General features: G+C 38.8%; 1 protein-coding gene across 1 annotated transcript in view; it reads right to left on the bottom strand.

Moving 5' to 3' along the window:
* Positions 1-26,950, bottom strand: part of LOC117728218 (transmembrane protein 266-like) — a 45,798-nt gene that overhangs the window by 7,198 nt on the left and 11,650 nt on the right. Inside the window, exons 3-8 of the mRNA XM_034529020.1 lie at positions 24,544-24,735; positions 8,252-8,406; positions 6,755-6,828; positions 5,309-5,365; positions 4,976-5,114; positions 1,240-1,355 (exon numbers count right to left, since the gene is read on the bottom strand). Of these exons, the coding sequence (XP_034384911.1) occupies positions 1,240-1,355; positions 4,976-5,114; positions 5,309-5,365; positions 6,755-6,828; positions 8,252-8,406; positions 24,544-24,735 (733 nt within the window). The remainder of the gene's footprint in view (positions 1-1,239; positions 1,356-4,975; positions 5,115-5,308; positions 5,366-6,754; positions 6,829-8,251; positions 8,407-24,543; positions 24,736-26,950) is intronic.

Genomic DNA, 26,950 nt, shown 5'->3' with positions numbered 1-26,950 from the left:
AGTCGAAAAAAGTGTGGAATAACCAATAGGAAACATTCAGCACCATGATCCACTTCCCCCTTCTCCAACAATATATTATAAAAGATACCATAGTGTATATAGTATATAATTAATAATATACTTATAATTTAAGTAGGTCTTAAAAAACTTAATAAAACTGTCAGTGTAGTATGTCTTACAATGTTGTACTATAGAATATAATCAAATGTAAAGAAATATATATGTAGTAAGATGTCATCAATATGCCATGCAAAATGTCACAGAATAGTGTTCCAACAGAATGTCATAATTAGCATGTCCTTAAAATTCTAGTAAAATGCAAGACATACAAAATGTGAAAAGCATAGCATAACATAACAATTACATCTTAAAAACGTTATAGTACAGTAGGTCATACAAATGTCATAGAACATGTCATAGTATTTAATATGCCATAAAAATATCCTAGTATAGTATGTGATAAAGAAAAGTATGTAGAGAGTAGTGGCCAGTAGCATGAACCTTTCTGTTTTAATGTGTGGTGTTTGTTTGTGCTTATTACTGGAGCATGTATGGTCCTTGACAAAGATACACTCATCAACATCAGAGAAGGAAGCGAAGGGTTTGGATCAAGTGCAGCAGGTTTTAGGCATCTTCAAACCAGCCAGACCAAATGCCTCTGAAAGAGGAGAGGAGAGCCGAGATGGAAGCTAAGCTAACCCAGCTATGACCGAAGGCTTTCCGCTGACCAGTCTTCTCCTGGCTGGTGTCCAGTTGGAGGAAGATAAAATGGATGAAAGAAGACTTCAGGCCAACACAGCAGTGGGTCGTTGGTGAATGTTGTGCCCACATCTTTAAAGAGACCAGACCCCATCGAGGCATCGCGGATCAAGCTGCACTTCATTATTTTGTTGCTGCTGTTTACATTCCGACAGATGTTTTTCTTTTGTAGCAAATGGGCTAGCCTACAATTGCATTTCGTTGTATAACAGCGGGTAACATAATTACAATAAATTATCCTTGAATTATTGCATATAGTATTGTATGTAATCAAAATGTCATAGAGGAGTTTGTTGTGTCTTAGTTTGGCGTGCCATAAAATTCTTCTAACTTCATGTTGCAAATTCCCATATTTGTTTCAAAATATTGCTGAATGCAGAACTTCTGTCTCAGTCCCCGTGCAGAAACTTTTCAAGGTATGGGTGTGTGTTGTGAATGAGGTCCCATATACATAAAGAATAAATTAGTTTTGTTACTCACAGCCTGTTCCTGGCAGATCTGAGTGAGACGCTCCAGCTGCTCCTCTCTCACAGCCTTGGTCTTCTCACACTGCTGAATCTCCAATTCCATCTCAACTTTGACTTGTAGCACATAAGCTAACATGGAAGAGAGAGAGAGAGGTTTAAAATAAAAACAATATTTTGTTTTGTTCACTACATGATTAAAGGGTCTGAAACTGATTGCCAGGTGTTTAGGAGGCAACAAGACTTTCTCAGTGAGAAAACGTTCTTAGCTAAGACAGCTGCTGGAGGTATTTATGGTCATATACATCAAGCACATCATGGTCCAAGGTCAGTGTTGGTGAACCACGTGTCCTTTGCTCCATATATGTCTGTCATCACACATGCCAACCTCATTAACTACTGGTTGCCAGTAACCCTATACCTGTACTGAATGAATTTTGCAAGGTGCTGAAATGTTCCCCAGGAATCTGGTTTCATGCTGACTTGACCATTCCACTTGATCAGAAATGTGTTTTCTCGGTTAGCATCTGCTGTGTGCAACATTTGCATAAACTAAAGTTACAGTCCTGGAAGCGTCTACGGATAATGGAGCAGTGGTGGTGTCAATGAGTTACAGGATATGTACTCTCAATGGTCAAATTTTCAAAACACATTTTCTAAATTCAGAATTTATCTGTGTGTATCAGTTTAACCAAACGAGAAAAAAAAATAATAAAATGGACAATGTGTAATAAAAAAAACAGGCACTCTTAATTGTTGTTTTAGTTACTTTAAGGACAATAAGCAGCTCATTTGCAGTTTCTCCCAATTTGTTTCTTAACTTGTGATGTCTGGAAGTATTGCCTGAGCTGTCCTTGTTGCAGGACATCTAATTTATGCAAACCAAAGTAATCATGTCTTCATGGAGAAATACACAAATACATTTGGATGGATGTGGCATACTGTAAAATCCAGTTAAAATGAGTTTAACCAAACAAGAAATCAACAAAAACAATGAGCCTTATAGAAAGCCTTCCTACCACAGTGATGCACTGAAGTGTTGCCAGCATACTTTGGCCATCCTTGAATCAGACCTGCTACAAAACTGCAATTGACTGGTTGTTTATTCATATATTTATAAAAGGATTCTTGGTAAAGTATTTTTTTTAGGAAATATAATGTGCTGGAACTGATGCATCAAACATGTTCACATGATCACATCTTGATCAATCAGTAACTCCACCTCTTACAATCTTACAGCACACTTTATTTTTTACAGCACACTTTCTGGAGCAGGATGGGAAGGTGTACCTAAAAAAAGGATCTTGAGGGTAACTTTGAATACCTGTTGTCATCACAGGTGGCAGACAGTCGGTACCTCACACCTCATTGTGATCACATGTGTAAGCCAGGTACATGATATCACACGTGGTAACACTGTGTATCCTGATGGGGAATGTTACAATGGGCAACATATGGAGGTGAAACATAATCCTATTACAATATCTCAGTTGTTGTTGTTGTGATTGTGGATCTAAACTATCACGAGATTCAACTGGCGGCTTTGTCAAAAAACAAGGAGGACAATGAAACTGCCTTTCTGGTACTGAGGGGGGCAGAGCAAAGCACACAGACATTGCCACATGCTCCGTGTACCTATTTATAGTCATGTTGGCACACACACACATAGAAAAAGTGGGGACATCAGATGGGGTCAGTCCAGTCAGGATTTAAAAAGGCATGAAAAGCTTAATCTCAGGTTCATTATTTAGTAACACCATATACAGTAAAAAATACCTTTGTGCTCCTGCATGTTGTATCTGTGTCAGTATTGGCCAAAATGGAATACTTCACATGCACATACATGAATACCCCCATGCGTATGCGTCTGTATACATGAATATGGCATGCATACATGCACTAGCTACCCAATTCTTCTTTATTTATGGTCGGAAAACAGTAAATTAATATAATTTCAGGGTCCCATATTCCTATTTTGCAGGCTACTGTAGTTTTTTGAAACCTTGGTTGTTTACCTTTTCATGAGATAGACTTGGAAGATGTTCAAAACAATAACAAATGCATGCACGTTCTTCAAGTTAGCGCCTGTATGCACATTCACAAGTAGTCGTCATCTCTGTAGCGCCATCTAGGCAGATTCTCAGAAGAATGTGGTTAAAAGTGTACAGTGTTGATTATATGAATATATGATACTGGACGGGTGCGGGTGCGTGTGTGTGTGTGTGTGTGTGTGTGTGTGTGTGTGTGTGTGTGTGTTACAGCATTACTGACTGCTGCTGGCAGCACATGCTTAACAGTGTAATTCACACCAAACACATGGCCCTGCTCCACTCTCTCCTCTCACCTGGAGTCAGGTGTTTCACTGCTCACACAAACCTGAGACTATACACAACAATTATACAACCAACCTACAAAACCTTTTTCTGTATATTATTTCAGGAACATTTCTCAGATGGCTTTTTAAAGCCATTTTTACAACTAGCAAAATCATCATTTTAATTTTCTTCGTATGTATTATAAGATGAAAAAGAAGACATTAAACATTTAAATATTTTTTTTTTTTTACGTGTTTGAGAGGTTGATATATCCCATCTGACATATAACTTTGCTAATAAATTCTGCTTTCTAGTCCTTACAAATTCTGCTGCAGTTTACTCTGTATTTCCACTCCCATCGGACTGACACAAACATTGCCACTTCATACGTCAAGTTAATTCTGCAAGCGACTCGATCCGCCTCCTATGATAACCTAGTCGGTCCCTCAGCTGTACATTTATTGTTTTGAGTGTGATTTTTATCCTTTGAGGTGTGTTGCCGCCTGCCTAACAGGAAACTCAATCACTCACAAATATCAAACCCAACAGGTCGAAGTGTGAGGCTGGAAAATCACAAGTTCATTCCCTGGAAACCAACACAACAGCTGCATGTTAAGAAGCAAGTATGGTAAATCAATGTTGTTGAAAGCCGTATTGTATTGATTACTGAAATGATTAATCGTGTCAATGTGATGTGTCCCTTTTAGTTCAATATCTTGGATCCATTAAAACAATGTACTGATGTATGATTAGGTTCTTGACTAAAGACATCCTGAAATCAACCGAGACAGAACATGTCTATTTAAGACCTTGTAAAGGAATTAAAACAAGCTAAGCTAGTTGATTCAAACAGTTTTCCAGTGTTTGTGCTAAGCTAACCAGCTGCTGGCTGTAGCCTCGTCTATCTCCTCCAGAAAAGCAAATTAGCATATTTCTTAAAATGTCAAACTAGGGGAAACATTTGGGAAAAAAGTCCTTTCCTCGTCCATTGTCTCACTGGACATGAACAAATTGCACAGTGAGTTCCTGTGTGTTTTGTGTGCAGCTGATTTTGTATGCAGTCAGAGGCCCGTGGTGGGGGTGACCTCTGAACAGATATTGAACCGGTCTGCATTAGCATAAGGGAGAACAACCACTATATTCATTATGGCCTCTCTGAATCTACTTAACCATCCCCTTACAATCAATACAAGTTAGAGTAGCAGAGTGGCAGAAATTTGCTACAAGGGATGATCAATAGCTATCTTGCGCTGAATAGTAAATCATTTGTATAATCACAGAGAGAATGGGGTCATTTAGTTTGATATTTATGCACCTGTGTAATACTTTTGAGTTATTGAGATTGCGTTGTTCCTTGAGTTGCTCCACAAAATGAATTTCACATACAGGCCTCTTCATAGCACATTTTGATGGACACAAGCTTTTTGTCTGCCTCACCGTCAATGATCCTCTTGACCCTCCAGATGCGTAGAGTGATGATGAGGCTGATGGCATCCCAGGGGCTGCTGGGCCCGTTGGCTACCGTGGAGGCCACCATGGGGGCCAGGGACAGCACGATGACAGCACCATCAAACACCTGAGAGGTCGCACACACAAGCACATACAACATTCAAATATGTGCAAATGTTGTTGTGTGTGTAAAGTGTATTTCCCAAAATGTTAAACTATATCTATGTAGGAACACGTGGCAACATTTAAAATAATATTGAATACTGACAAAATCGAAACCTGGTCATCAAGACTTGCCAATAAACAAACAACAGCACTAACCTCAACTTTGTTCTCTATGTAGTCCCAGATCCCGAGCACAACAATTCTGAAGACAGTCTAACACAGACAGAGAGAGATAAATAAAAGCATTAAAATAGATAGGTGAGAGAGTTGATGATGCATATATGAAGTGACAATCTTAGTCTTTTGAGTTGTCGTCACATCCAACACCCTTTGTCAAGATGTGTGAACATAGACTAGAAACTGAGAAGAGGCCTGTGTGGTAGTATTCTTTTTCAAATATATTTGTTGTCCAAATAGAATAACAACTATGCCAGAATGCTATATGAGAATTGAGACAACCATAAAGTAGCCCAAAATATAACTATTTGATTAGTGTGTTACATGTGTTGCAGCTACAACATAGTAAATACATGCACACATACATAACAATATAACACGTCATTTTTCTATAACATCACAGAAACATCTCAAACAAGAAAGAAAACTGTCCTTTTACAAGCACTTATATCTGGGTAAAATATGTTCCCTGATCTTGATATTTGACCTACAGAAGAACATCACAACATGATCACAATTTGACATTGTACTTTTAAAATGCTGTTGGTTGTGATAACCTTTGTTGAGCAGGGTTATTGATGTATACATCAATTAGCATGTGGTGTCATGTATGACTAGTCCTGCTAATCCATCATCCAAAGTGTATGTTGGACAACAGTGCTGGTGTCAAATGAGGAGTGCAGGTACTCCACCCACATGTTCTAATCCTGTTTTCCGATTGGTGCAGAGGGGCCGGCTGGGGATAAGCTACATCTATCTAACTCCATTCCCAGATGACTCTTCTTCTGTGATGTCAGTGGGCGAGGTATTTGGATGGATCATATCGCTGTAACCCCATCCCTACTGCTCATTAAGTTCAGCTTTAATTATTGCTCCTAGTGGCTCACTGGTAATTAATGTTTGGTTTAGGGCGTTGGGTCTGAGACTGTCAGGGTAATTGGTTTGCACTGGAGTTGAGGCCTGTGGGCCAAATTCTCCCCTCTGCATTTTGTTTTTCACAATTCTAGAATGATGATAAGACACTATCTTATGAAACAATAGCTACCATTTTATTAAAATTAATTACAATTATGCTTTACACAACAGACCAGCCATCCAGCCTCAAGGTAGCATTTCTGAAGCTAAAGCTGAATTAAATGTCAGCTACGTACTCTAGTTTCATTAGGCCTGTACCTGGTTTGCATTGCTATAGGTAGGATATAAAAGTTAAGTCTGGTTTAAATAATAAATAATGAATTAAAAATGAACGTGATGTGTCACTTCAAATATCAGTGTTGTCCTGCCCATGAAGGACTTCTGTGACCATGTAACATAATTCAAGAGACCAAGAGCAAGACGGTTGCAAACAGGCTGATGTGACAACAATATTTGTATTAACACTGGTATCACAAATAAGGTTTTATGGACAACAATAGATTGTCTTACCTCTGAAAAGAAGAGTGACAAGATGATAAGGCTGATCCAGTGGATAATGCTGGCAAATTGGAAAGCATTGGAAACTGTTGAAAGAAGAAACATGCACAGATGTTAACCTGCAAAGTCCTACAGAGGAGCACACAAGAAACAATACAAGGAAGCAAGGTGCTCCTATACTGTATCTATGAGGTGAGCAAATTAATCCAACAAATATTTTAGTATTTTAGCTTATAATATCTTGTATATAGGCATGTTTCTTGCCATGGAAATATAATGTGTAATATTTCTTTTTTTAAGAAGGTCGAGCACAAAGAGAAAAAACAGTTCTATGCCTCTAATGTCTCTGTGCACTCCCTACCGCCCTATACTCCACTGTTTGTCTTGCAGGAGTGGCAACCGGATTACAGTAGATCTGAAGTGACTAGAGTCCTGCAGTCCCCACAGCGAGACTGGAGCTGGATGCTGGCCAGTAATCGATAGGGACGAGTGCCTGCTGCTATTGACAAGGGACTTGGTTCATTATCACCTTTCTCCATCACTCTCCATCACAACCATTTACCATCCAGAACCACCAGCTCCTCTGTGATTGGCAAGACTGCACACACAGAAGTGATGGAAAGAGGAGACACTAAATGCCTACACAGGACTATTTAAGAATAGATCGCATGACTGTTTTGATGCTTTATATACCACTTACCAGACTTGAATCTTTGTAAATTGTACTGTCAATGTACTGTAGTGACATATAATGAGAAACTAAATCTTAAGTTCAACTTGTGTAAATTATTTGAGTTTCTCATTGTTAAACTGTGTTACTGTTACAGTATTAAGTACAATATTCCATATACAGTCGTATTCACAGACAGTTTAGGGTCCCTTGTGCACCAATATGCAAACTCACAACACAAAGCCAGGTTATCATATTTATATTTCAGAGTTTTTATGTAATACATATTTATCTGGAAAGTAACCAATAGCTATAGTTGTAAAACAAATATGGTAAACAGCACAATATTTTCCTCTGGATTTCAGTGAAGTAGAAGTGACAATGAGCATAAATTGCTAAATTGTATTCAAGTACAGGTACTTTTTGAAAGCAGTACCTTTTTACTATAATGTGCTCTTCCTTATAATTTAATATGACAATCATGACAAGGTATTACCTCAAAGCCATGAGTTAAAGACTGTACCAGTACAGCAAATGATAGAAGTAATAAAAATAATTAAACATTTTAGATTTCTTTTTAAATAAATACTCTTGATCTGACCCTGTTGGCCGTTAGGTCACAGTGCAGGAAAAGTGGAGTCAATAAAGTTTCAGTTAAACCAACGCCTGGGGACACTAACATTTAACGACCCACTACTCCTGCATGCTGCACTGGATGAACGTCACACAGTCTGTGCTCCAGTGTCACTGGAGAAGAATATGCGTGCTCAGATCAGCCTTCATCAAATACAGGTTAAAATAAGTGATATAATAACTAAGTAGCCGTGCACAATATTTACATTGTAGAAGTTTGGTGTCTATCAGCAGCTCCAAAGACAGGAAAAGAACCACCAGGATGACACAGGTCACCAGGATACAGTTGAAACCAGCGCTGAGCATACAGACTTGCCACAGGGCCACGCGGCGACCGCAACAGGGCTTCAGCCAGTTGGACCTAAAGAAAGTAAAAAAAAAATGTTTTACACATTAAGTGGATTTGTAACAGTATGGCATATTATATTGCATTTCTAAACTTCATAATATTAAAAAGAATAAAAATGTACTAAATGTCATAAAAGTAAGCTGGGCTCAACCCAACTTAATCTTTCATAGACAGAAATTGTATTACGTAAAGTCAATGTTGCCAAAGGATGACCAATGTGAATAAATTGATTGACACACTAAGATTTGACATTTAAATAATTAATAATATTCCACCATGCTTAAAATGATATTGGATAAATGTATTCCAAGTTTGAGTGCAATGCTGAACAATATCTCAATGGTTTGGCTTGATATTTGAACCTCCTGACATGGCCAACAGAGGGTGGTAGTTTACACTTATGAAAGGTGATGTCTGTTTGATCCAAGTAGAGTTTGGTGCTGATGGCCAGAGCAAAGGGAAAGGAAGGTGGTCAGAGACAGCATTGACAGAGAGAGGGACAGTGAAGCTCTGTGAACTAGTGACTGAACCAGCAGCTGGAGGAGTGACTGGAATATTGATAGACTCCTTTTTACATGGCAATGAAGGAAGTCACTGTAGAGGATGCTGCTTAGAGGGCAGGATTTCACGCTTGGCAAAATCAGTGGCCCGTTGATATGCATTTTAACTTAAATGCACATCTACATTTCAATGTGAGAATTTTAATTACATGTTATCTATGGCAGTGGTTCTCAACCTGTATTCAGTGATGTACCCTCTGTGGACATTTTGTTTTAGAGAAGTACCCCCATTTTTGTATTACGCAGTGTTGTGCCATCAGTGTCTGATTTAATATAGAATATATACAATTCGGTTTATGAACTTACACTTAATAACACTTATTAAAGGATTTTTTAATTGATGCAAATTTTAAATATATGTATTTTGTAATATCTCGTACACCCACAATCACATGCCTATATGCTCCAGAGGAAATAGTAGATTAACATGTTTCAGACAAAAGCTAAATTTAACAGGTAGTCTTACAGACCAGCTACTACAAGGGCTGACAGTAGGAGATGAGAGAAACCATGCCTCTCACCGGCTCTCCAGCTGGAGTGGAAAGTTGGCTCTGCCGGCTACCTTTCCCTTCTCCCCATGCTCTGGCATTGAGGGGACAGACGTTGGCTGAGCATTTCTCTCCTCTGATCAAGACTTCATTCCTTGGAGTGGTGCTAATATGAGCTGCAACGGTGGCAAAATGGCTCTGTTTTTTCCCTGTGACAAAACTGACTATCCTGCAATTATTACGGAAGAATCTGGATAATGTTTCCGTTTTAATACCAGTAATAGCCTATTAAACCATATCACGTTCTCACTTTAAAACTGTTGGATGAAGATGTTTTCTACCCTTGAAATTATTTTTTTTTTATAAACATCAACAGATTTAGAGTGGAACTGGAATGTAACATAATTAACCCATAATAAAAGTCGTACTTTTACCTTCATATTTGCTGTTTAACTAGTGCATTCCAATTCATTTGGAGAATTAAGCTCTACATTTTTTTGTGTGTGACCTCCTCGTTTCTGATATTAACTTCTGCTCAGTCAGTAGAAGAGGCCACACATGTATTTTTTTGTATTTGTGTGTGTGTGGCTCTTTGACTATTTGAACAAGGTAAACTGTGGAATTTTCACACAAGCTCCACAACAGACCAACAGTCAAAGTTTAATCTCTCACATGTTTTAGGAATTTGTCTGACCCTAATAACAGACATTTCTGAAGACATACAATATCACTGAATAATGAATTGCAGGATATCAAACATCCTTATGATTTTCTCCTAGAGAAACAAATGTACGTACTAATGTGTTGATTACTGCATTGGTTTTTCAGAGGAAAGTATTTATTCGTTCAAGGCTGGCTCGGGCAGAGCCACGAGCCTGTAAACAATGCACAGCTAATCTAATAAAGGCGTAATCATGCTGATAGCAATCATCTTCTTGGCTTTGGGTGGGGTAGCACTAATGTGCGACTTCCAGATGGTGCAGAATCTGCTCCACCAGAGTCTTGGCGAGACTCTATGGATGCCAGGTATCATGCCATCCTGAGAGCCAGCCTATACATATATATATATATATAGCGAGAGAGAGAGAGATTTATATATATACACATACATACATATATACATCTATATATGTACTTAGATGTATATATGTATATATATGTATATATATATATATATATATATACATATACATACATACGTATATATAAAGAAAATATATTCCACCAAAATATTAAATACATATCTAATATTATGTATGTTAATTCAGTGCATTAATAACTTAGAAGTGAAAAGAACAAACCAAATCTAAACTCTGGATCAGACTCCATTGCATAAACCTATATTATATATAACAAGCTCAACTTTATAGTAATGAAGGTCAGAGGGTCTTTGCAATTGACCACACAACTACAATCATTAAAATGTACTACTCAGTGTCAAGACACAATCATCAGTATTCATTTCCATAAGACATGCAGCAGTTCATTTCTCATGGATATCAGCCACAGCCCACAGCATATGCTCCCAAACTTAAAGGAACTACAAATCAAGCAGTCACAAGCTGCTACGTTGCATCACTGATTTGCCCCAAGGCATTTGAATGCCACAATAAAAGTCAGCTGGTGAGATGTGAGGCAATTGTGAAAACAAAGAAGCCTATTGTTCAACCAAAGAAACACTTTCAATGAGAAATCAACAACATAATAATTGTAGGTAACAATGTAAGAGCATTTCTTATTTAATTACACAAATTCATTTGGGAGACTTGAATCATTTAAGTTTTTCCCCATAGGAACATTAACAAGTATCTTCATTTCAAACACGAATTGAGTGAATTATGCCCTTCAGCTCTGCATCCCTTCCCATTTAAATATTCACATACTGCTACTCATATGTTCCACCAGAACAGTTGTGATGTGGTGCCTTGCTGAGGGCTACCTTCCAACAGTAGTTGAAGGTGATGGAAGTAACTCATCCACCTTTTCCACCCACATCGCCCATGAGACATTGGGGATTTGCACCAGACAACTTCCAGTAATAACATTCTCTCACCTTTATGGATTTGTGGCTTCTCCTAAAGGCACACAAACTAATCTTTCTCAGATCTGATTGTGTGAACCTGTTAAATAGAATATTCGTACACTGTGAGAATAGTAGCCAGTTTGGCGTGATAAACAAGGAAAGAAAAAAAGGAAATCTGTGCATTTCAGTCATCCAAACATTTTACTGGCTCAAACAACCTCCATTTCCAGAGGTTGTGGTTTAGCAAACTTCAACCATATGATTAGATAGTCCATCAAAGTGCATCTCATATAAAATGATTTCACGCTTCATTCAACTGCTGCAGGGAAGCAAAAAATAAGAAGAAATTACCCGAACAATAAAACTCCATGAGTGGGAGTAGTAAAGAGAAGTTGTAAAAGTGAAATACGCTTCTCACAAACTTTTTTAAGGGTATATTCCCCTCAGGCTTTAACAGCTCTTGGATCATCACAGTGCAGCCAATCACAATAAACACCAATGAATAAAATATTTACAATTATCCTCCCTACCCCCCAAATAAGGCCAGGATTTCAGGTATTGGGTCAAAGTTCCCTCAAAGCACCCTTTCTGTTTTGGTTGAAAGCTATTCTCTTCTGGTTGCCTGGCAACCTGACGTGTCAATTATGGTTCCGAGTAACTAAATAATCCAGCACATATATGTTTATAGTGAGCTTTTGAGGTGCTGGTAGGCAGGTTTATTTTTCTCTTTGGAAAGAGCCATGTTATTCCAGTGGTTTCTGGTCTCTACGCTAAGATCAGCTAATGGGCCACTGTCTGTAGCATTATAGTCAACAAAAAGTGGGGTATCGATCTTCTCTTTGAAGGGTTCCCCAGATGTAAAACTAATCCTTTAAAATATAAATGTAGGGTATAATAGAATAAACATCCAGTAGTAATTCAACTAAAAGTAAAGCTAATCTCAACATACATCATGAGGAGTCCAGACATAGTTGAAAAAAATACCCTCTATTTATTTCATTTTTTTTAAATGGCCATTTATAGCTATAAAACCCGACAGGTAAAATGTACACCTTTAGAGAATGCAGTCATTTTAAATTTTGCATTCTATGTTGCTATAGCAACACCTTTACTGTGACATTCATACTTTATCTGAGCTATGTCATAAGTTATAGACTAACCTTCATATGGACAAGCGAAAGAGAAAAATGAATGTACATCAGGCATTAGACTTAGATGTGTCCTGGGATGAATGGGACTGTTGTTGTGAGAGGCTTAAAGGGACGACAACTATAGCATGTTGTTGTGCATCCCGGTGTTGTAGCATGGTAAATTAAAGAACCTTGTAGTTTGAAAATCAATGCACTGTATTTTACCCATTGGCGGTTTTAGCTATACAGCGTCCCTTGGCGGTAGACTTGTAGTGTTAAGCACGATCAACATCTAGTAAAGAGGGCCTCCCTTGTACATAACGCATCGGAAGGCAGCATCTAGGCCAACATCAAATCAATCAACTAGGGATATTTTAATGAGTCAACAAGGCAATAAACCTGTGTACTACAATCTGCCCAGAATTGATAACAGATCTTTGTACAGGCTACCACAGAAGCCCAAACATCTCTCTCTCTCTCTCTCACACACACACACACACACACACACACACACACACACACACACACACACACACACACACAGCGATGAATAAGGAATGCGACTTCATAGGAAGTGCAAAGACTCAGCTTTGATACGTTAGACAAAAAGGCTAAATTCATTAAATGTGTGTGTCCTTACTTCATGTCATGCCAAAACTAGCCCAGCCCAGAGGGGACACAGTCAGACGGTGCTGGTGACACATGCGGTATATTAATGAGTCTTATTAAAGCAACAGAACAGTAGCAAATGTTGTTTCTCTGACCCGCTCAGCCCTGACGGCCTGACAAAACCACCTGGCACAAGTCGCCAGTACAAGTGACAAAGACATGCAATGGACAAGGTCACCTCTCAAACTGCTAGTTATCGAACTCACTCTGGCTTCATGGATTTTCACATTGACATTTTTAACAACCTAATAAAATAAATATTGCTATTGGCATTTTAGTCAAATTAGAAGACTATTTGGACATTTACATGGAGTTCATGTTAATGTTCTTTCTTCATTTGCTCTCACTCTGAATTTCAGTTGTTATCTCTCCTGCTTTCTCTCTTTCTCTACATTAGTGTGTGTTGAGCTGTTTCCTACTGCCAGTGAGATTGAGTGGAGCTGGACAGGGACACAGAGGAAGGAGATTAAATCAGGAAAAATAATCGATAGCAGCTTGAGTGAGCTACCAAACACTGGGACAGTCAGACTCACAGCTCCTGATAGTCTTATTGGATAAAGTACTCCACCACAGTAGAGGGGTTTATATTGCTTTAACAATAAATAATCCGTAATCCAATAGACAGCAATAAAGAAAGAGTAATTTCACTCAAATAGTGAAAGCTTGGTAAAAATTATGCTTTATTTCTAATGCTCACAATTGTTCCTCGTGTTTACCAGCAACTTTAAGAAAATTTGAGAAATGCACTGTGCATAGTTTCTTGACATAATATTATGATCAGTACTTTTCTTTGGGATTTGCATGTTTAAGATGAAAAACCTCAAAAAATATATTTATACATACACTTTGTACCAGAGTTGACTTTTTAATTATAGTTCCCTTAGCTTCTTAATTAATTGTTTTAAGGAAAGTCCACTGAAGCACCTGGAGACACTGGAAACCACGTCTTCACACGTGAAAAGCAAATAATGGAAAAAAACATATTTTCAAATACTCAAGCACACCTGCACATTCACAGTGTGTATTTATGTATGTATGCTTTCTCCTAGTATATAATACAGGTATATTTATGCATGTATGTGACAGGACCTTGATTCATATTTGATCAGTGCTATCTAGTTTAGTTCACAAGCATTGATTGTCGCTCCGTGGCTCTGATTGGTTGTTTTTGTTTGGGTTTGATGGAATCTTGCAAATGCCACTGGGAGCACGAAGAGGCAGAGGAACCAGATTATTCTACATTTTATCTGTCCCATGTGCTACATGGGACAGATAAAATGGGCTCTAGAGACCGTTTGAGCAAAAAGTTTATTACTAATGATCCCATCGGTAGTTTGAAAGTTGCATTGGCCAATTTGTGACCACTAAAGGTCAGCTAGTGACTCAAAGGCAAACTTGGAGCAATAAATATTGCTCAAGTGTTGTTACATTAGTAACAAGTAGTATGGGATACATTCATCGCATCTAAGAGAAAATATGTTTCTGGACTCTACATTGACCTCAAAGCACTTACTATTGGCTTCAAGGCACCAGGCCCAGAGTGTGTCAATGTGAAATCATTATATTTACAGCCAAACAACATGCTGACAAGAAGCGCTTCAGTACTCATGGAATTTGTGTTAAAAAGGAAACAAGACACGGGCAAGAAGACCATCCTCCTCCTGACATATGTATATTTATTATCAGACTATGATTTAGTTTGAATACACATATATATATATATATATATATATATATATATATATATATATATATATATGTCAGCCTCACCTGACAAAGCAGACAGGCAGCATCCTCTCTTCCCGTAGAAAATAATGTGTCTCTGGCAGACTTTCCATTTCCACAACCAATACACACAAACACACACATATGTTTTATGCTAAAGAAAGCATGGAACAGGGGAGTACCAACTAAGCATAAAATACATGCTGAGTTTTCCTGATGCTGTTAGATTGCAGGTAATTAATTTTACATTTGAAAGGTTCCCCATTACCCATGCCTGTGCACCATTGATCACAACACATCAGCATTGAAGAGGCCACAACACTCCTGCAGCACTTTCAGTGGAAACAGAACCAAAGGAATAAATGATTCTGGAGTGAAGATATGCAGTAAATATCTGAGGTACTGACTTCTGCTTATTTTGAAAATAATGAAATAAATAAGAGACAGAGCAGCTTTTTTGTTTTACATTTCAACTTTGGCAATAACTAGAAAGAAATATGACAAGTAAATTATTACTATATATGCACAATGACTAGAAAGACAACCAACAAGACCAGAGACCCAAAACAACCACAGAGACAAAACTAAACAAGACTACAAGCAAAGCAGCCACATGTAATCTGAATCATGTATTTATTTTAGTATGTAACATTAAATGTGGCTATATATATATGTGTGTATATATAGCCACATTTTATGTTACATACATACTAAAATAAATACATATATATATATATATATGTATACATATACACATATAAATATATATATATATACACACATACATATATATACATATACACATATAAATATATATATATACACACATACATATATATATACATATACACACACACATATATATATATATATATATATATATATATATATATATATATATATATATACTGTATATATATATATATATACATACACACATATATGGAGTCAACATTAACCTGCAACTAAAGGCTTAAATGTAATGTGTGCACACGAGAAACACAATGAACAAGGGCAACTGGTGCTTTTCCTCACAGACATGTGGGAATACTGGGGAAAGACTCATTTGTATGTTGCAAGGGTACATGAAGGTCAGTGTGTGTGTGTGTGTGTGTGTGTGTGTGTGTGTGTGTGTGTGTGTGTGTGTGTGTGTGTGTGTGTGTGTGTGTGCATTCACATGTGGGCAGCCAATCAGAGTCAGCCTAGATTGGTATACGGTTACTTTAGACTGCAGTTAGCGAGAGATCTCGGCTGACTTGACAGTTGATCTGAAAGAAAAGGTGTTGTGGAGCTCATTTAAGATGCAGAAAACAAAACAAACTTTATTTTGACTTCATGGATGAGAAAGGCTGATCAGACTGTGTGTGGTGCTTTCACAAAAAAACATCAAATCTAATTGAACAATTGATTGGGCTATATGATAACAAGGTGTGTTATAATTGTCATTATCAATATTATTACTACTATTATTATTATTATTATTATTATTGTTATATCAGCTTTGAGCCCAACAAATAGGTGCAGTTAAACCCCATCTTCAAGCCTTGATAGATCACCCTGAAACTCTCTGGACTTTTAATGACTGACCTTTTGAACCTACAACACACACATTGTGTTTGGGGGTAACATGCTGGTTATAATGTTGTTCTTGCCCAGATAAATTATATTTTAATAAAGAGGTAAAGAAAAACAGATCTATTTACACTTGCTCTGAGGCCATCCAGCTTCCTTAATGGGCTTTTTCTCTGTTACTTGATCCCTCTCCGTTATTAGCTATAAAAGCAATGTGACACCTTTCATACATACATAAGAATAGGGTGTTAAGTGACTTGAGCTGTGCATGTATTTCTTTGTGACCATTATCATATTATCAATACGGCAAATAGTGTTGCGGATCATAAAACTCATGGCTCGAATCACTGATCGATCAGTACAAAAGAAAAAAAGAGAGCAAATATAACTTTTAGAGATCCCTGATCCCATTTTTTTTGTGCCTCCAATACTAATGCCGATCATTGATCATCCATATTGGCAGATACAGATCCCTTAGTTGTTTGATTATAGCAGCTGGTCTACGAGGCTCCAGACAATTTTCTAAATGTTATCCTTTGACTTTGTTATAGTAATTTTTCCGTCTCACCATCCTGTCAATTTAAACCTTCTTATATACTTATGTTTATAATATAAACAGGGGCTGGTTGTTTACAATGTAACATTATCAAAGATTGGCGACTAGAAAAGCATAAATGCCGATGTCCTGATCACATACTGAATATTGGCGGATAATTATATATAATATAATATTTCACTCTATGATGGTTACTTTTAAATGGTGTAATTAATTTGCGGTTCATATGCGTTCATTTGGTACGTTACACCACCAGTGAAGATAGAAAGATCTGTAAAACTTGGCCCAGTTTAATTCAGGACAGACACATTACAAAACAGATTACCTGGATAGGTGAAGTGTGACATATGTGCCAATAGTTTGCATCATTGTTTGTGAATTTCGGCGTCAAAACTACCAGATGATTGTCTGAATATTTTACATAATCACTAATGAAAAGAGTAATTAATGATTAATTAAATCAAATCATTATAATGTAGTGATTTAGTCCTAATGGGCTGCTATTTACAATTAAAAGTACTATTTCATAAATGTTCATCATTTGGAGAATGTCTGACGTAAAAGGTTTTTCCTCAAGACGGACAGAAAACATCTATTTGACAAACGATGAACTTGTGCACTACGCTGGCCAGCAGCCATCCCAGTGGCAGCGGAATTAAGAAGCCTGGGAGATAACAGGGAGGGCGGTCATTCCCAGGTCGCTGTCTCAGACGACTTCCTGTGCTCTCTAATTAAATCAGGCCAAATTGGCTCGACTAGGTGAGAGCCATCAGAGGATGCATAATTTCGAAAGGCAAGTCACTTCAACATTTGACTTTTTTTTCCCTCCTCTAACAAAGTTGCAGCATGTAAAGTAAAAATGCTGTGATGGACCCACAGTAAATTATTGCACAAATCTGTGAAGGGTTTGCATAGAGAGGAGTGCAATGTTTAAACTGCATGTCTCTTTAATAGTGAGACAAAATGCATAAGGTCTCAGAGCAATGCATGCCACAACATTCCCCAGAGATAGTTGTGATTATAAGCAAAGAGACACGATTTTTTTCCTTCCTTAATCATTTTCTGAAACTTGCAAATGGACCAGTAGTTGTTTCCAAAATGTGACATTTGGACCCTTGGCCTAAAGCTGGTGGGAGGCAGAGGGTACGAGCACTTGTTTTTTCCTCTTTTCCCCTCGTTGCTCACTACAGATTTAGATGAACCATCTGGTGTTGGTACCTAACCATGGACTCCTTGCACATTTGGAACAGCCGTATCAGCAACATATGCTTCTGTCTCTGCGTCTGGCAGCCAAACAGCCATCACTGGGATGGGAGGTGACATCATTCCCCTGCTCAGGTGGGCACTTGTATCAACAGTGGGGGAGGGTTGGGTGGTCTGGTGCTCCAGTATCGCAACTTGAATCTTAAGATATTTCTACAATGCAGGCTTTTATCCAGGTGTTATCAGACAATAATTAGTTCAGGTACTTCCCCTTATCACATTGTCAGTATCATACTCTTCTACACCGTGACCTTTTCTATAGCTTTGTACGTGTGTATCGCACTGGCAGCAGCATGTTCAGCCACCGAGCAGGTACTGCAGCAGCTTGTGGATTGTCAGGGGCTATGCTGAAAAGTAGTATTTTACATTCTGTTGGCTTTAGGTTGGAGTTGAGTTTCATAGCTATATTTAAATCCATGTTGCCTGTCCTTTAAACAGAAAAAAGTTGAAAAAACTGTTGTGAAGTATCCATAGTTAAATTTCTCAGTGACAGTCAACCTACATGGCTGTGGATGTTGTTGCCTACGTGTTAAATCCATTCTTTTTGTCCAAAACTGTTTTTTGTCAAAAGTCAGCATGTTAATGCCCTCTGATCAGATGCTGCAAATTAGATATTTCAAATTGAATGGAACTCAATTTAAAGATTTTGAAACATGTTTGTGACACCAGCAAATGTTTAATCGCCAGTTTAAACCATCAGTGCATGTTGCCGATGAGGACCTGGTCCTTCAAATCTCCCTCGCTGAAATTCTTTGTTCTAGCCGACAAAGTCACACAGCAGCAGCTACAAGCTGAAATGCACCATAAAAAAACCTTCATGCTAAAAAGAAAAGTGAGCAAACAAACAAAAGCATCTTGATGACTAGGAGGAGAGTGGGCGGCCATGAAAGTGCTGAACACAAGCCCACGCCACCTTGGTCCTCCCAGCATTTTTCCTAGACAGGAAGATGGATGGGCCCAACTCTATTAATAACCACACTCCACTTACCATGACGCCAAAACTGCTAACACTGCAACTGCCCCCTGATGCTAGCTCGAAAAACCACCTCCCACAATGTCGCCCACATCTCTCCTGATAGGAACACTGTGTTAGGCAACAGTACAGTAAACGAGTGCTGGAAATCTCCAACCTGTTTTCACCCTCACCACAGGACTGTGAACCAAGAGGCTCCTGAAGGGGGGGGGGGCTCTGGTAGGTCACTGTGACGTACTGACAAGTGTGTACAGCATGATTTATAGAGAACATGCACTGCTTTTTGGCATTTTGTTGAGTTACAGCGTAGATTGGTTTTCAGCATGGGAAGGCCTACTTTGTGTGAAAACAAGGGCAGAAAATGATGAAAAAAGATGAGGCAGCGAGTGTGAAAAGAAAAGAGTAAACAGAAGAAATAAGAGGAGAAGCAAGAGCACAAGCATAAAGAATATAGAAATATGTAGAAAGAGTAGTGAACGAGAGATAAAGAAAAGGCGATCTAAATGTGAAGAAGCATCGATGAAGGAACACTATTGTTCCCCCCATCCCCTCTTTCTCTCTCTCTCAGTGTTTCTGTTCAAGCATGTTCAAATATGTGTGGACGCGCCGTGTATGAGTGACTGCTTTGCCGTCATGTGAATGGAGAGCAGTGCAGTATACGAGAGATAGTAGTAAGGTCAGCTCCACCTTCACGGTGCTACAGGCTATGATATGCAAACATGGCTGACAGTAGGTGCTTCATCACACGGTGGCAGCTTGACACGGGAGCCTTTCCTCTTGATTAATCCCCTCTGCTTGCTTCCTGCTATTAAACACTCTGCAACCATACAGTGTAGGCAAACCATAATAACACAAAACTGTGTTCTTTCAGCATTTAATCTGTAAGCCTGTGAGGAAGAATACAGCCTGCATGTCGTCTCTTGCTCCTAACAAGTACATGTGGGATTTCTTTTCACCCTGCAGTATCGATTTGAAGGGCTCATCAACAAAACTGATTATTTACAATAACTTTGAGTACAAGACGGTACGATGTAAACTTTTTACACACTTTTAAAACTTGTATCTGTTAAATTTGCTGATTTTGTTTATTTTCCTTCTGGAATAAGTAGATGAGAAAAAGTTTTGCTGACATCGAGGAATTCCCAAACTGCCAGTGAGGATAACTTCCAGCCCTCACCCAATGAGCCACCGTGTTGATGAAACACCTCTACCGTGGTTGGGACATTTTCACTTTCAGGAGTGGGCGCTCTCTTTGGCAAAACATCACGACAAGAGCATGCCTAAACATTTCCCATGCACAGCTTTCTTCATGAAGCTCCTTCCCTATATCAGGAAGCCAATGAGACAGCTAATGCATGCTGGGGGTGAAGGGGTTGAGGTGTGGTGGTGGGGCAATCCACTTTCCCAGGTTTAGTCAGTGGAGCAGCTAACTGATTCCTCTACCACGTACCTTTTCATTTCGGTGCCTGTGGATTGCTCTCTCACTGTTGCTATCTTGCATTCTCTTAACTTCAATCATTCTATACGTCCGTAAAATTTCCTCTGCCCCATTTACGGTGAGTTTAGCAATTGGTCTCTCTGCTAGATCGACTCCAGCATTTTCGATCTGCATTCTGAAAGCAAACACAGATACGGGCCTGATGGGCCTTACATACTGTTTCGACCCAACAAATGTCAAAGCGCTGACATGAGAAAGCCGCCCACTGCCGCAGGAGACGGTCGTAAAACATGATGATGGTGCACGGGCGTGGTGCTCGTGAATGTCATTTAATGAGGCTAGTGGCTGCTGTCTGTTAGACAGGTAGATCGATACAGTAATGAGCAGATGGAGGCACACGTGTAATCACCGAAAGCCCAGCAGTGCTGAAATCCACAGAATAAAATAGAATAGGGTCCTGGGGGGCAGCTGGCCGACTGACACATTCAGTCAGCCGCTCGCTCGCTACATCTTAATGATTCTCATGACGAGGCCTTAATGTCAAAGGAGGCCTCTTTTCTTCACACGTTCTCAGGTGTATTTTTGTTCTCTTGCAGTGCTGATTCCCACTATTTAAATGTATTCTGTCAAAAAATTTCACAGGTTGGCAAAAACACCTTATGTGATGCGAGACCTATAAACAGCAAGGGTTTTTGATGTTTCACCTTTATCATCACAAAGCAAGAGGTATAGGTGATGGTGATTAATGTGAGAGATTAGTATAGCATTTAAGGTATAGTGGAGATGTAACACACACATTACTGGAGCTCATGCCTGGTGGATTTAAATGGAATTTCATTAAAGCTAAATGAAAGAATGATGACTTTTACAACTCCCACTGGCAGCATTTTTACAGGCAGACATTTCGCACTAATGACTTGAATATGAAATAGTGACCCCATCGCACTAAGCACAGTTTGAGTAAATTGGGCTCACTGGTAAAATAACCTTCACTGCTGTGTTGATAGAGCTTCTTACAGCAGGGGTTCTTACAGTTGTTCAGCCTCTGGACCAGAACTTTAGTCTCTTGCCCTCTGGACCTAAGCTCATTTGAACATATTGGTAGTCTTGTTTTGTGATAACTCAACACCAGCAGGCCCGTGACCCAGTTATAGGCCGACTCTTAGCCTAATCAGCCTTACAGGTATTTCACGGGTTGAGCAACAATACAGCTTGTATAAGTAATTAGTGTAAAGTGAATGTTTTTGAACAACACCAGCAAAGACAAGCATTTTAAGCATACATACATCTATCCATTATGCATAGGGATGTATATACATGCTATCACTGACCCTGATAGGAAATAGGACACACAAGGGTTGTGATACAAGTACAGTGTGAGTGTCTGTGAAATCCATCTGTTTCTGGCTATGACTGGCTAACTGAAGGGAGCCAATGGAGTGAGACTTGATTTGGTGTCAAACGGAGCACTTGGATGAGGTGGTGTGTATGGATTTGGCGTGTGTGTGTTGGAAACATACTCCAGCTTATGGTGTTTGTGTGCATCCCAGGGAGAGCTTGTGCTAAGAGCCAGGTTTGAGTCAGAGTTGCTGGACAGAATGGATAGACTGGACCGTCAGCAGGTTTTGCACAGTGAAAAAAAGATCTGTTAATGTTGTGACTAATCAAAAGGACAGCTGTGATGTGACCTCATAGCCATATGCCATACCAGCATTTCACACAATCATGTTAAAGCAGAAAAAGGGAAAAAAGCAGAACCACAATCAGCAGGTTGGAAGTTCAATGTGCCTTTGTAATGTAATGTCGTCATAACCTTGAAAATCATTACAATAATATATATTTTTGTATCTGTATAATTAATCGATATGGCTTTCTTCCTTGAACTCCTGTAGTTGACAAGAACGAATTGAGTCCCATGTGTGCATAGTGCAGCGGAACAGAATTCACAACAAGAGGAAAAATAAAAGTATGAAGAGTAAAAAGACCAAGTAATGATGAGTGGTTTCATACAAATCATAAAAAACAAATGTATCAGTGAGAACAGTAATTTGTAGGTTGACTTCAAACTGTCTGTAAAAAGTACTATATTAATGACATTAAACAACTGTTATTGTTCCTTTACAGCCAATTGTTGATCACCCATGTGAGAACCAATAAAATAATTGATGCTGACGGCATGAGTGTGATATTATTGGCTCCTGCACTTCAAAATGTCACTTACAATAAAGGCCTTTATTGTCAGCAGGCACAGGGAACAGGGCGGATATTTTGTCTGAAATGATGAATTCATCTCAGTTCACTTATGGACGCTGGACAACCCAGAGGTTGTCACTTAATGATAAATGGACGTACTACTGAACAACAGGGACAGCAAGTCAAGGACTTGGGGAAGGAAACTTAATACATGATGGATGATAATCATGCATACTATGTGGCATTTAAAAGAGAGAGAGAGAGAATGAGTGTTTGTGTGGTAGATGCTCTTGAAAACAGCTGCAGGTGCCATCGTAAAGCCACCATCATGGTCTTCTTTGGTGAGTTTAACTACAACCTTTATGAAATATGAAAAAATCTTCACACTGGACTGTACTAGTATCAAAAGTAAAACAAAAAAATACTGTATTCTGCAACAAACAAACATGCAACAGTTTGTCAGTCTGTTATAGTTTGTTGCGGAAGATTAACACAGACAATAAAAAAAAGGTTGACCGAGAAACACAAAATCTAAAAATCATCCAACGAGAAGGGTAGTCCAATATGATAATATCTCTGGCATGTTCACCGACTATTTGCTGACTGACAACAGGTTGTTTCAAAGGCAGGCTATTCATTTGCTCATGTAGAACTATTTGAAACAGATTTGAAGCTTTTTTTAAAAGACATGTTTAGTAGTTTGTATGCACTATTATGTTAAATCCGTAATGATGCAATGAACTAAGAGAAAAAGATGATTGGAAATCATCTGAAGCCAGCTGAGATAAAAATGTAAACAGTTACCAAAAATATGTTCAGTTTTTCGAACAAACATATAATATGATACGCTCAGAGTATAGGGAAGATAAATACATACATTAATGTTGTATTGGGCTTTTCAGAAGAGTTATATGTTTAATTGTGGTAGGGAGTGAGTCTTTTCATAAGATGCAGGAATCTGTTGGCTCAACACTGACTGTGCGAGTGTTCGTGCCACTTCCACATTTTTTCAGAAAAGTCACCCACAGTCGGATAAAATACCTCCAGTGTGTCACTGACACCTCCCTGTTGCCAAACTGTTCACAGAAACAAATCATTGTCACTGTGAATTCACATAAAAAGCTGTTTGAAACCAATAAAAGATCACACGTCTGTCACTCACACTTGCCTTAGAGGCAAATCATATTAAAAACCAGAAAGTCACACTCAGTAGAGGGCATATCTTCGCCATGTGTCTCTGCAACGACCACTGCTGTATTGTGCGATTGAATGAATACAACCCACAATTGGTAACCCCTCCGTCTCGTATGGCGTTGTAAAACACAGATCACTGAAACTCAATGCAACCATGAGAGGTCCTAGAGCATGCAGTCATAACTGGCCACCTGAAACATAATGCAGTTTGCTGCAGCAGAATATGAGATTAGCCCTTGACAGACACAGAGGTGCACACTCACATGTTCACATGCTCGCATAATCCTCCTGGCTGAGAAAACAAACAAATCAAATGTATCCATCCCATAAAACAATGCTCACGATACAACATCGGCTTCACTCACCCTTCCCTGTTTTCATCTTCATCTGCGTTGGAGAGGAGCTGCGAGCCAGCCAGCGAGAGGTCAAGAGCTGCAAGGGGCAGATCTCTGTACCCAAAACTCACCAGCTGGACCGGTGGAGTCAAGTACTGGTTCTCATCCTCCACTGGCTGGGAGATGATCTCTAAGTCCGACAGACCGGCCTGCTTCACTTCCCTAGTTACATGCCAACACAGGCATCAGAAGGACACAAGACACAGACAGACAGACAGAAAGACACACGCACGCACAAAGAGGAGACCAAACAGAGAAAGGCATTACTAAAAACACATTTCTTAAATCTTAAATGTTTGCAGAAATATTACGTCTCACCTGGTTTGGAAAAAAGTGGATGCCATGTCAGATTAGTGTCATTCACTGGTTAAATAAGCCTCAAAGAAGCAATCTTTTTTTAATTTACATTTCAGGTGAATATTTGAATAGTTTAAATATCAAAACCACACTATAATGACAATCATCAATTATAATAAAAGTAGCAGACATAGCCAAGATAACAGAGCGGAAGATAAGAAAGACAGAAAGGCTCTTGTTGAAGAAGCATACACGTATGAGCACAAAAGCAGTGCAGATAAAAAAAGACTAATTATTCAGCCCAGCAACTTCACTAAGAACACACTCTTATTTACAGTGATGGCCTCGGGGAGCAAACGCAGGGTCAGGGAGGGTCACACGCAAACACCCACTCAGCAACAGGGAGCTACTGAGAAATCACACAATCCTCCACTGTTGAGGACCAGAGGAGTTGCAGGTATGCAGTGCCTTGCTCAAAGACAGAGATTACTTGGGGGAGTGTGTTGCTGCGACTGTTCAGGTTTTCTCAAGCAGTCTGGACATGTTTGCCATCGTTATCCATTAGTAAACCAGCTTAAGAGAAGGAGGGGTGACAAGAGACAAATGGAGGTCAGCTGAGAACGGAGAGGTAGCTACTACCTGATATGTGATATTTTTTAGTATACATTGATGACAATGTGGAATAGATTAAAGATTATTAGACTAAACAACTCTCAAGGTTATCTTTATTACACTGAGATTGATGTCACAGCTAGATTCTGTACAATCTTTGAATCTTCATAATGTTTCTCAAAATGATTATTTAAATGTGACACCAGCATTATCATAAGTTTGTAATGCTAATTTGATCATTGCAAATATAAGAGTCTTTCTCTCCAAGATATGCTTCTTAGCAGGTAAGCTAATTAAGCTACTTAGTTGTGGCAGCTACAGCTAGCCAACTAATGTTAGCATGCATTTCATTACAATAGTAAATACTATTTTACATAAAGTCATTGTAATTATAGTACATTATAGTATATATATATATCAACTTAGTGATATTATTTATTCAGAGGTAAAAAAAAAAAAAGTATAGATTACATGCATCACATGTTAAATAGTTTTGCTTTGTAAAACAATGAATGATGGCGTGAATCACAGTTGATACTGCACTGTATATACCTGCAAAAGTAGCTGAAAGAAAATGCATTATATGTTTGACCCACTTTGAGTTATAATACATTACATCTATGGGATTTTGGGGAATACCTGGAATATGAAATATTGACATAGAAACAGACCAGCCTAATATTTTTTTACCCATATGCCTTTAAGGGGAAATGTAATACATTATTACAGTGTATGCCATTCTAGTTCAGTTATTATTTAGTAGTTTCCTTTAATGCAAATGCACTTTCTGTCAATATTTCCAATGTATTAGGTTTTAACTCATGTGATTTACAAAGAGGGCATTGATTAAAAAAAAAATGAAAGAAAGTTGAAATTAATTTGTGCAGTACGTGACAGATAATTATGCCAACCTTCCTTTGTGTTCATAGCAGCAAACCTCCGCCCTACACACTTACCCACCAAGTCTTTAAACCGTAATATGTAAACACATCAAGGCTCCTCAGTTGTGGGCCAGCAGCACGTAACCCTGCGTGCCCACAAGCCCCAGTTGTGTAAAAGCTGGGCCATCTCAGTAGAGCGTGGAGGTAGAAACAAATGCTGAGTGCAGCTGCAGACTGACTGTGTGTGCCCTGTGGTGTGTATTTTTAGACCAGAGCAGATGCTGGTGTATCATGTCTGCTGTGACGTCATCGCCTCTTTCTTTGTCAGCTGAGTAGATCCCCACTCTCCTTCAAACGTCAAAGGAAGTCAAGAACAGGGTGAATGGGGAGGGGAAACTAAAGCAGGAGTGGGAGAAAAGAGGGATGGATATCAGGGGTTATACAAGAGGGCACAGGGGAGGGCAATAAAGAAAAAAAGATCTATGAACAATAAAAGCAGAGAAGGTGGGAAAAAAAGGACCTGAGAGACTGGGTTGGAACCCAAAGAGGCGCAAGGTAAAGAGACGAGGGGTAAAGAGGAGCACAAA

This window comes from Cyclopterus lumpus, chromosome 3, assembly GCF_009769545.1.
Source record: "Cyclopterus lumpus isolate fCycLum1 chromosome 3, fCycLum1.pri, whole genome shotgun sequence".
NCBI classification, from domain to species: domain Eukaryota; kingdom Metazoa; phylum Chordata; class Actinopteri; order Perciformes; family Cyclopteridae; genus Cyclopterus; species Cyclopterus lumpus.
This window is presented reverse-complemented; position numbering and strand designations above follow the sequence as displayed.